Source organism: Hyperolius riggenbachi, chromosome 4 (assembly GCF_040937935.1).
Source record: "Hyperolius riggenbachi isolate aHypRig1 chromosome 4, aHypRig1.pri, whole genome shotgun sequence".
NCBI classification, from domain to species: Eukaryota; Metazoa; Chordata; class Amphibia; order Anura; family Hyperoliidae; genus Hyperolius; species Hyperolius riggenbachi.
In genome coordinates this window covers 49,830,984-49,843,025 of record NC_090649.1, presented here as the reverse complement: position 1 = coordinate 49,843,025, position 12,042 = coordinate 49,830,984, and the positions used below count along the sequence as shown (strand labels likewise).

The 12,042-nt window shown below is 47.7% G+C and overlaps 1 protein-coding gene across 1 annotated transcript in view; it reads left to right on the top strand.

The window, feature by feature from the left end:
- TRAM2 (translocation associated membrane protein 2) overlaps positions 1 to 12,042 on the top strand; it is an 80,226-nt gene that overhangs the window by 48,427 nt on the left and 19,757 nt on the right. The window contains exon 3 of the mRNA XM_068279001.1: positions 9,845 to 9,954. Coding sequence (XP_068135102.1) covers positions 9,845 to 9,954 — 110 coding nt within the window. The remainder of the gene's footprint in view (positions 1 to 9,844; positions 9,955 to 12,042) is intronic.

Below are 12,042 nucleotides of genomic sequence, written 5' to 3'. Positions count from 1 at the left end.
TATATGCTATGGAAAACGCATGTGCGATTCTGCCTGGTGTGTTTTTAAAGGGACAGACAGTAGTGAACAGGGTGGTTTTCCAGCTATTGGGCCATCAGTGGGTGTTGAGACACCTGTACAGGTTCTGAAAAGTGAATGAAAATTGACTAGGTGACAAAAATCACTTTGGGCGATCGAAAGGTCCTATTCACACTCAGAAACACAAAACGAGATCGCAGTCGCCATTTTGCGTTGCAGTGTTGTGCAATTTGATTGGCCCCATCATGCAATACCATATAGCGCGTGATGTCCAGAGAGATGTAGTGCTCACTCCTGCCCCGTGCAGCACTCATCACCAGCTAGTAGCTAATAAAAAGCTTACAGATTTTGGACTAGTCATTTCCTAATGGTAGGTTATATCAGTATTGCCTACATATTTTTAAAAAGCACTTCCTGGAAAGACATTTATACAGAGATGCTCGCTGCCCTACTCATATGGACTCTGTTTTGGCCTTTGGACTCAGCAAGTGTCATTCAGTAAATGGTTTTGTAAATAAAGAAATACCTGAGTATCCCCCATGAGGAGATGGACTGGTCCAAAACCTGTCAGATTTCCATTCCCTACTGTAAGTCCCTTCCTCACATTTACACTTTGGGAAAGTGTTTCTATGTGATTTTTTTTTTCCCCAGTGCGGTTGTGATTTCCATTCATTATAATGAATGAAAATCGCAATGTGTTTGCAGGAATTTATCTGCAATCATGCACTGCGTTTCCAGCTGTAATAGTACAGTCTATGCACTTCTGATGTTACTGTGGATCATGTCGCATTGTATAAGCCCATCATAAGGTCTATTTCCTAGCACTGGGATTTAGATTACAGAAATATATTTGCAGCACCCCTCTGTGGTTACAGTAGTTTTATTAATTAACCCTCTGAGGACTGTCTGCCTAACCCCCCTTAACCCTTTCCACTCGGAGTTCTTTCCTAAAGGGAGTCGTTTCTGCTCTGAGTTTTTTTTTGTTTTTTTTTTACAGAAATGCACTCTCCCTCTTACTCTCTCTCCCATGGAACATAACATAGTAACATGGTATATCTTATTTTAAAGAACACATTATAACGTTTAATTTGATACCATATTTGGACAGTTTGGCATCTTCTATTGGCTGGTAGCAGAGGAGATAGCCAAAGTATGGTAAATTGTGAAACAGTTTCCTGGGTGTAATCCTGGCCTGCGTGAGCAAGTTTCACAATAATAGGTGGTTTTATGCCCGCGGGGGGGGTTGTAGATGCACCGCAAGCCGCCACTGGCGCATCGGGAAATTCGTGATGTCCCGCTGTGTGGGACATACGAGTGATAAGGGAATTTTACCCGGGGGGGGGGGGGGGGGGGGGATTGCATTTAGGGAGTCAGGCAGCCGGATTCCCAGTGTATATAGATGCCCATCGGTGTCCCCAGTATAGCCAGGTGTCCCCCGTACTGCCAGCAGCCTTTACTCACCTCCCAGGCTCTAGTGATGAGCAGCTTTAGCCCCCTCCGCTCTGGCCGGCATCCACACTCGTACTGCCGCTAAGTTCCGGGTCGTGGCTTGATGACGTCATCAGGCCGGGACCTGACACTCAAGGCAGAACGAGCAGGGATGCCAGCCAGAGCGGAGGGGAGCGATGATCACCGGGGGAATATCAGGAAGGTGAGTCCTCATCCTTCTCCTCCTACCGCGGCTTATAGTGATCACTGCGATCATAGTGATCACATGATCAGGAGCCAATCGCCATGGCTCCTGATCACTGAGGGGTGATGTAAGCTGTCATATGACCGCTTAATCTCCCCTGTTGGGTGCGCACGATCGCGCCAGGAAAGCTACAAGCAGGTGGCGTAAATCCTACGCTGCATCAGAGTTGGGCAGCCACAAGTGCGGCGTAGGATTTACGTTGTACGGTCCTCAGAAGGTTAAAGGGCCACTATCGGGGGAAAAAATGTAAAATGTAAAATACATACATATGAAATGCACATTTTTCCCAGAGTAAAATGCACCACAAATTACCTTTTTTCTATGTTGCGGTCACTTATAGAAATGGCAAGAAGCTGACAGATTTTGGACTAGTCCATCTGCTCATGGGGGATTTTATTCTTTATAAAATCACTTCCTGCAAGGGATCTCTATTTAGCAGTGGCTAAGGGCTCTGCCTTTGACATGGGAGGCCAGGGTTCGAATCCTGGCTAGGGTCTGTACCTATTCAGTGAGGAGTTCAAGGCAAAACTCCCTAAGGGCTGGTTCAGACGGACGTTTGCGGAGCGTTTACCGCAAGCGTTCGGACCGTCGCGGTAAACGCTCCCATTCAAGTGAATGGGAGCGTTTACACCGAGCTTTTGTGCGCTTTTACCTGAACGCGGCATTCGGATCCCGATTTTCGCGAGCGTTCGGGCTGCCCCTGGAAGCAACATGTAGCTTCCAGGGAGCGGCCAACCGCGACGGCTAATGTTCCCCTACGGGATAAAAAAAAATGCGACCGCATCACGACGCGACCGAAGGCTACTGAAAGCCTGACCGCGCAGCCGCCGCAACGCCCCCAGACGCGACGCGACGCTACGCAGACGTCCGTCTGAACCAGCCCTAACACTGCAGGGTGGCCTCTTGAGCGCGCCCCAGTGGCTGCAGCTCTTGAGCACTTTGAGTCCGAAAGTAGAAAAGCGCTATATAAATGTTCGGATTATTATGATCTATACACAGATGCCAGCTAGCTTCCGTACTTGGTTGCACACTATTTTGTCCGTTGTACTGATCAACTGCAGTTAAGTGCTTTTGTAAATAAATAACCGAGAATTCCCTACAAGGAGATAGACTAGTCCAACACCTGAAAGATTTGTCAGATTTTCTCTACTTAGTGGAAGTGACAGCAACATAGGAAAAAAGTAATTTCTGGTACATTTTCACTTTGGAAGAAATACATGTTTATACGAGTATTTATTTATCGTGTTTATTTTGCGATACTTGTACTTTTGAAGTGGACCTGAACTCTTGCACAGGACTGAAGGACAAAGAGAAATGCACACTGTAGGTATTTAGAGAGTTTAGCCTGACTAATTTCCCCCTCATTTGTGACTAATCACAAGTTGTGATTTGATCTCTTGGCTGTGCCACCTGACTGTCACGGCAGATAAGCTCATTTACAAGCACAGGATGTTAACAATATGTCTGCTTCCATGAATCAGGAAGTAGACACACTGCAGATTTATTTTTGGATTTGTATCAGCTGTAACAAGGAAATGTTTTATTTTATATTTAAATCTACTTTTTACGTTTTTTTTTACTGTTTTATTGTTTTTGCTCAATGACACCGTCATTGAAGTATGCCAGAGCTAAAATCTATGAACTATTGACCCTTTCTATCTCTTCCCTGCTCTCAGAAGCCATTTTCTGCTAGGAAAGTGTTTTATAATTGGAATTTCTTATCAGTGAGGGTCACACTGTAGTCGCTTCCTGTCTGAGTCAGGACTGAGTCAGCCACTTACATACTTGATATTTAACTATTTCAGACAGAGAAAGAAAAAAAGGAACACAGCCTAGTTTTTTGTGTGCTTGGCACTGTACATACACATGTCTATCTCATCATGTCACACGTCACTTCGGGTATCCTTTAAAGGTTATTGTGCTGTTGCTTATCTTTTTGAGCAGAAAGGATGTTCTGAGTATAGGTCCGCTTTAATGTGGAAATTCCCTTAAAATAATAATATAATAATATGGATTATGCTGGTTGTCCTTCCATTATTTTTATACTTGAAGCCCAGATAGCACTTCCGCTAAACACATGGGAAACATATTGTCCTATATTTATAATGTGAAGCTGCTGTGCTGACCACAGTAAATGACAGGGCAGGATCCTGGCTGCTGGCGTTCTGCATGCCACATCCGCTGTGGTTACTGCGCCAGCCTCACTGTCTGCCCCCTGCCAGGCACAGAGTTATGTCATACAACCTTTACTCCACATGGTGACAACCTACAATGCTACACAGAGGACATGGCTGCAGGTCTCTCTGTAAGGTCCATGCTTATGGGTGTTTATGCGTCTCTAGTGTTGGTGTCTAAATTTGGCATAATGAGCGTTACACTTCATTTCAGGCAATCGGGCAGGGTCAGGGGAGGTCACTACTTGTCACGTGACTTCAGTACTTCCCCTTTCTGGCTTTGGAGTAGTGATCTCCCCCTGGCCCTGTCCACTTGGTCAGTAGTCCAGTCTCACGTGTGCGCAGTACAGATGCTCTAGTCGTCGGAAATACCGGGGGACGGGAATACTTCCAAATTCTCCCTGAGGACTACTCCGGGGCGTATCTGGGTAATATAGCACCTATGGCAAACAATGAGTTTGCACCCCACACCTCCCCAGAGCCCTATTCCCCTCTAAAAATCGCATGCTTTCTCACATACCTGTGGTAAAGTTGTGTTTTTTTGGCTCGGTATATTGCTGAAGTTACTTTTTTGGAAATGTCTCTTCTTATTCCCTCTATTTTCAAACACTAAGCCAAGTGCGCCCTACATACATGAATTAAGGATCCACAATCCCCAGATAACAGAATTAATCTGATCTGAGTGAGAGGGGGTGGGGCACGGTTACAGTCATGGCGGCGCAGCACAAGGGCAGGTATGGGGGCGCACCACAGGGTAGGCATGGCAGCGCAGCACAGGAGCAGGCATGGCTTCCCTGATGCTGTGGCGCCCATGGCACAAGCCATGCCTTCACCCCTCTTGATACGCCTCTGGGACTACTGAAGCGATAACCAATCAAGGAAAGTCTAGTCTGGCACAGTGCAGGAATGACGGGCAGCACAGAGGACCAAGAAGAGTCTAAAGTATCCAGAGCCTTCCTTCTTCATAGGTGAGTATCAAACCTGAGGGGAGTTTCCTCACTTCAGGTTCATTTTAAACTTCTTGGTGGTAATCCCGAGCCTGGCTCGGGGGGACCGCCGGGAGGTATAGGGAAGCGGCAATGTGTAGCGGCATTTGTAACTCGCCTCCCCTGGAATCTGGAAGCTCACAGCTCGTCTTCTTTTGGTTCTCAAAGGCTCACGATCCTTTGCGTTAGATCGCCATAATGTGCAGAGGCTGCTGCTGTATGGTTTAGGGTATAATAGTACATGAAAAAATTGTACTACTTTTAGACCCTAAAATCAGGAAAGAACCATTTGGCTGTACTTAAAATGGAACCGAAGTTAGTTTTAAAGCAAACAGTATCACTTACCTGGGGCTTTAGCAGCCGTCCTGTCCCACGCCGGCCCCCACGAGCCTCCGTTCTCCTGCCTCCAACTACTTTCGGTTTCGCCGCTGCACTTCTGCGATTGCGCTGCTCTGGCCAAGCGTATCCTTCCTCGCGTTCCCGTCTGCAATAGCGCTATAAAAAGGTTACGAGTAACGAAATGGAGCGGCGGCAGGAGAATGGAGAACTTGCAGGTAAGTGAAACCAGTTTTAAAACTAACTTCACTTCCATTTTAAGGCCCAAGGCAAGCTAAGTTCTTTAGTACTGCGATGGTTTATCTACTTAATAAGGTGGTTTTTTTAATTATTTTTTATTTTTTACTGTTTAACAACTTCAGGACTACAGGCTTTACCCCTGCTAAAGACCAGACCATTTTTTGTGAAATAGGCCACTGCAGCTTTAAGACCAAGCTGCAGGGCCGCACAACACGGCACACTAGTGATTTCCCCCTCTCCCCCCCCCCCCCTTTTCTCCCCACCCAGAGCTCTCTGTTGGTGGGGTCAGATCACCCTAGCATGCCCCCCCCCCCCCCGGATGTTTTGTTTGTCAACGATTATTTGTCCATTATTTTGATACATTTTCCTGTCTTTTCTTTAACATTTGTATATTCCCCCCCTCCCTCCCTCTCCCTGCCAGCCAATCCCCATGATCAGCCGATCACCCCTGAGCACACGGAGGAGACAGCCGTGTCACACGGCTGTCCCCAGTACAGCGCGGCTGCAGATCGCAGCACTGTACGAGGTAATTAGACGGCGATCGCCGCTGGGAGATTAAAGGCGGAGCTCCGCCTACCAAGTAGGAGCGTGCGATCTCCTGCTAACTGCAGCCCCAGGACTTTACGCCGATTGGAATTAGGCTGTCCTGGGGCTACCGCCGCGGTCAGGCTCAGCGGTGGCACGACCCGGTCGTTGGGTAATTAAAGAGATCTGTTGTTGGGACAGGTTTCCTGTGATGAATAGAGCTATCTGTGTGTAGTACAAATTAAGCAAATACCATTTTTTTCACAGTGATATTTTAGCTAAAAATAAGCAAAAAAAAAAAGTGTAAGATTTCTAAATATACTAGATAAGTCAGAGTAAGCATCCAAAATCAAATGGGCAAATATTTATTCAGCCATTGATGCTTGTTTTTTTTTTGTTTTGTTTTTTTCTTCAAATCTATGAAATGATGCTCTCTCTTAAAAAATATGTGAAGTCTGTTGTAAATAGGATTTTATGCATCTAGAAAGTCGCCTTAAAATGGAGGGAGATGATTAATAGTCCTCTATCCTTGTTTTTATTTTTTATTGAACACAAAAATAAACGCCCCACCACTCAAAACAGATTGCATAATATTGTGCCTGACAAGAAAATCGGACCTATGAGAACCCTGAATGTCCTAAAGTCTTCTTTACCCCTTTCCCTGCTAAGCTTTCACTCCAAAATTGCACTACTAGTGGCCAAGCCAATTATAACCTTACTTGCATCATGAAAACACATTTTGAGTTTCTTACTTTGGCAGTATTTTAAAACAGAGCTAACATCAGTAAGGTAATTATTATTGCATCAGTTATTTTAAAGTGTGATCGTTAGTCATAAAATTCCATTTACTCACTGCCTTGTGTTTATTATGTAGTCTATATGCAGTCTGCAATGCAAGCATTCCAATATAATTAGAAATATTTCTACTGTAATGAAACAAGCAGCATCAGAACGCTCAGGAGGAGGTAATTTAGCACACCATGCAATGGCTACAATTCATGAAAACTTAATTAGACCCCCTCCCCTATGGTTACACCCCTTCCCTTGCCTCCCCTTGGTGCCCTTCATGGCCTTGAGGCTTGTCTCACAAGGGTCATAAAACAAGGGTGGCCATGATGATCTTCACACCCATAACAAGTGTAGCCACACAAACACCTGATCTGCAGTGCTGTTCCCTGTATGGGAGGAAAGGAAGCAGGGGTGTAGCAATAGTGGGTGCAGATGTTGCGACCGCATCGGGGCCCACCCTCAACTACAGTATTAGCTTTCTATTGGACCTGTGCTGGTAATTATCACTTCTATGGATACTTTGAATAGTAGTAATCATTAACCATCTGTCCCCTTTTCCTTCTTGCTCCTCTGACACTGTGGAAATCCTTGGCAAGTTTTGGTGCGCTGTATCAACTGTTATGTATAGAGTGATTGGGGAGGCCCCATGTAAAACTTGCACAAGGCCCACTGTTCCATAGCTACGCCACTGTAGGGAAGGTTAGTAGTTGTGGCCCCCCACAGCTCTGGGCCCCCCTGAGATCACATGGGCAGCTCCCCTCTAGATACGCCCCTGACACCATGTGCTTCAATCTGTGTTTTTGTTTTGTTTTCCCATGAGGGGGAACAGTATTGCTTCAAAGCCACGATGAATACCAATTCAAATAGAGAAGAGCTATAGATCCACAAGAAGGACCGGCACCACACAATGTACCTATAGCTCTTTAAAGTTTTATTGATGCAAACATGATAGCAACAACAGACCGCTGTTTAGGCCTCCTCAGGCCTTTGTGAAGTTGCCTAGTGAGGCAACTTGACAAAGGCCTGAGGAGGCCGAAACAGCGGTCTGTTGTTGCTATCATGTTTCCATCAATACAACTTTAAAGAGCTATAAGTACATTGTGTGGTGCCCATGGGCGTCCGCAGAAAATTTTCCAGGGGGGGGGGGGGCAAAAAGTGGGGAGCAAAAAGCGGGGCTGGGTTGGTGTTACGCGCGCCAAAAAATGGAGCTACGTCATGCGGGCCGAAAAATGGGTGTGCTCATGAACCAGAATGTGGGTGTGGTCGTGGGTGGAGACAAGTTTACATGAACTAAGCAATTGTGGGACATTAGATTAGGACAGTGGTGGCGAAACTTTTGGAGGTCGAGTGTCCAAACTGCAAAGTCACTTTACTATCACAAAGTGCCAACAGCAATTTAAACTAAATACAAACGTTTTAACTCATACATGAACATTATGGAAAATTAAGTTGAAAAAAAAAACTGTGAAGATAAACAATTTCATCCATCGTACTCCTGAAAAAATTATTCATTTTTTTTAGAACCTCCCAGTTTCATTTTCTGTTTTAAAAAGCGGAAAAAGTAGGTTTAATGCTATTGTCTCATATGATGATGATTCAGCTTTTTCCATAGTCTCGCAGTTAGCAATCATGTGACCCCCAACAAGACAAATTCAGCAATCATGAGGCCCCCAACATGACCAACTCAGCAATCATGAGGCCCCCAACAAGACAAATTCAGCAATCGTGAGGCCCCCAACAAGACAAATTCAGCAATCATGAGGCCCCCAACAAGACAAATTCATTAATCTTGAGGCCCCCAACAAATCATGAGGCCCCCAACAAGACAAAGTCAGTAACCATGAGGCCCGCAACAAGACAAATTCAGCAGTCATGAGGCACATAAATAGACAGCTTTTCACATAAATAGGCAGAATGCCCCCTTAATATGTAGACACCTCTCACCTGGCAGCAGTTCCCCAAAATGCACTCAATCTGACAGCAGTGGTTCCCCAAAAATAGGTAGCCCCAGGTCTATAGGTGTCCCCAGAATAGGTGGCCAGCGGTATAGATGTCCGCAGAACTGGAAGCCAGGGGTAGAGATGTCCCCAGAACAGGGAGCCAGGGGTATATGTGCCCAGTATATGTAGTCAGGGGTATACTGTATGTGCCCAGTATATGTATGTAAGCAGGGGTATATGTCCCCAGTATATGTAGGCAGGGGTATATGTCCCCAGTATATGTAGGCAGGGGTATATGTCCCCAGTATATGTAGGCAGGGGTATATGTCCCAGTATATTTAGGCAGGGGTATATGTCCCAGTATATGTAGCCAGGGGGATATGTCCCCAGAAAAAGTGGCCATGTGTGCCCCAGCAGGAGGGGAGCAGCGCAGAGAAGAGGGAGAGCTATGGGCACTCACCTTAGGGGGCTCTCCCTCTCTCGCTCTCCCCTCCGGAGTCCAGAATGAAGTGTGGAGCGGCTGGCAGCGGGCGGAACTTACCTCCTCTCGTCGCACGCGCCGGATGGATTAGCCGCTACTCTGGCCTGATCCAGACCAGAGTGCGGCACCAGAACGTCAGGCGCAGGAGCGAGACGAGGTAAGTTCCGCCCGCTGCCCAGCCGCTGCACACTTCATTCCGGAGGGGACAGCGAGGGAGAGAGCCCCCTAAGGTGAGGGAAGGGGGGGGGGGAGACGTCCGCCCTTCCCCACTGTGCCCATAGCGCTCTCTCTTCTCTGCGCTGCTCCCCTCCTTCTGGCTGCACGGGCACGCGGCCAGGGGGGGGGGGGGCAGCGGGCGGCCAGGCTCGGGCAGATGCCCGGTTTTGCCGTATGTGCGGACGCCCATGGTGGTGCCGGTCCTTCCTGTGGATCTATTGCTGTGACCTCCAGGTACCGGGGTGAGGACCTTTGCACACCAGTATTATCTATTGGAGCCTTTGGTGGTGCTCCTGGATGCTTGTTAAACAAATGGAGAAGAGCTGTAATGTGATAATTCCTCCGATTCTTGTCAGATAACCCCTCTGTGTTGTGTTCTCATATTGTCAGCCATTGTGGCAGACCAGCCCTCCCCACTCACCAGTGTTTTTCTTCTTGTGTTCCAGACGGCGAGATCATCTACTATCACTACGGGGCGAAGGACCTGGTCACCATATTGTTTTATGTCATCATAGTAATCATATTGCACGCCATTGTGCAGGAGTACATGCTAGACGTAAGTGAATGGCAAGAAGGTGGAGTGTGTGTGTGTGTGGGGGGGGGGGGGCGGGGGGTGTAACTGTATCTGTATCTGTAAATTTTATACTTCAATTTTTCCTATATTGGACTATGTCCCAAGTTGGACCTCTGCAGGAAAAGGCCAATGTCACACATAAGTCCCAGGGCTGTGGAGTTGGTTCAAAAATCTTCCGACTCCAACTCCGACTCCTCGGTTTATGAAACCTCTGACTCCAGGTACCCAAAATGGCTCCGACTCCTCGACTCTGACTCCTTAGTCTAATACCTAAAGTGGATCTGAGTTGAACTTTTACTCATTGCATAATTGTGTTCCTTTCCTATTGTTTATAGCAGTGATTCCCAACCTTTTCCGGCCCGTGGGAACACTTTCTGACCGTATTTTTCTCCGGGGAACGGCGGGGGGCGTGCGGGTGTTTGCGCGACCTAGTGGACAGTGCCGTGTGTAGCAGGCTATGGGGGGGGGGGGGGGGGGGGGGCTGGGGTGCGGCTGCATAGTTAGCATAGTTGCCCCAGTATAGGGAGTTTAGTTGCCCCAGTATGGTTAGTATAGTTACCCCAGTATAGTGCCCCAGTATAGCTAGTATAGTCCCAGTATGGATAGGTAGTGCCCCAGTATAGGTAGGTAGTGCCCCAGTATAGCCAGTAAAGTGCCCAGTATAGCTAGTATAGTGCCCAGATAGCTAGTATGGTACCCAGTATAGCTAGTATAGTGCCCAGCATACCTAGCATAGTGCCCAGCATAGCTAGCATAGGTAGGTAGTGCCCAGTATAGCTAGTATAGTTGCCCCCAGTGTAGCTAGTTTAGTTGCCCCCAGTATAGCTAATTTAGTTGCCCCCAGTAAAGCTAGTTTAGTTGCCCCCAGTAAAGTTAGTTTAGTTGCCCCCAGTAAAGCTAGTTTAGTTGCCCCCAGTAAAGCTAGTTTAGTTGCCCCCAGTAAAGCTAGTTTAGTTGCCCCCAGTAAAGCTAGTTTAGTTGCCCCCAGTATAGCTAGTACAGTTCCCCCCAGTATAGATGCCCAGGAGGGGGGGAAGCAGCGCTAGAAGGAGGGGCAGTGGAGGCAGCGGTGGGGAGGGGGGAAATATCCCCCCCTCCCTCACCTGGGACCCCTCCTTCTGCCTCTCTCCCCCCTCCATTTAGCGGTGGCAAGTGCAGGGCGGCTCGGCGGCGGGGAGACATGCGCAGACTTACCACTTCTGCGTTCCAAGCGCCGGCAGCGTCATGTCGTCAGATCTCCGCCTTCAATGCCGCCCACTGCTCTTCCGCTAATCAGGAAGCACAGTGGGCGGCATTGAAGGCGGAGATCTGACGACATGACGCTGCCGGCGCTTGGAACGCAGAAGTGGTAAGTCTGCGCATGTCTCCCCGCCGCCGAGCCGCCCTGCACTTGCCACCGCTAAATGGAGGGGGAGAGAGGCAGAAGGAGGGGTCCCAGGTGAGGGAGGGGGGGGGATATTTCCCCCCTCCCCACCGCTGCCTCCACTGCCCCTCCTTCTAGCGCTGCTTCCCCCCTCCAGCGTACTGGACGGCACACCTGGCACCATGCCGCGGCACATCGGTTGGGAATCACTGGTTTATAGGGCATTCCTCAAGCCAAATACTTTTTTGTTTTTGTTTTAATACTCTAATTCCCTATAAACTAAACAAGCCTCACCCACAGTTTTCAGAGAGCCTTGGCAGTAGCAAGGGCTCATGGAAGCTCAGTCTGGGCAGGAGGAGGGGGAGGTATTACTAGCCAGAGATTTCAGAGGCAGAAGGGGAGGAGGCGGGGGAATTAGGTTTTTTTCAGTCTGAGTGCTGATGGTGCAGATAAGCCTGCCTCTGTGTAATGTTTACAAACAACATGGCTGCTGTCATTGTATCGCAGGAAGAAATAATCATATTCTATTAAAGCTGCTTGCAGACAGATTTGCAGTGTAAACTGTACATAAGATATATATATTGACAAGTTACTTGGTATAGTTAGTTTTTCATCTCGGATCCGCTTTAACAGGGCTGTGGATTTTGTACAAAAATCATCTGAATCTGACTCCTCAGTTTATGAAATCAACGACTCCGGGTACCCAA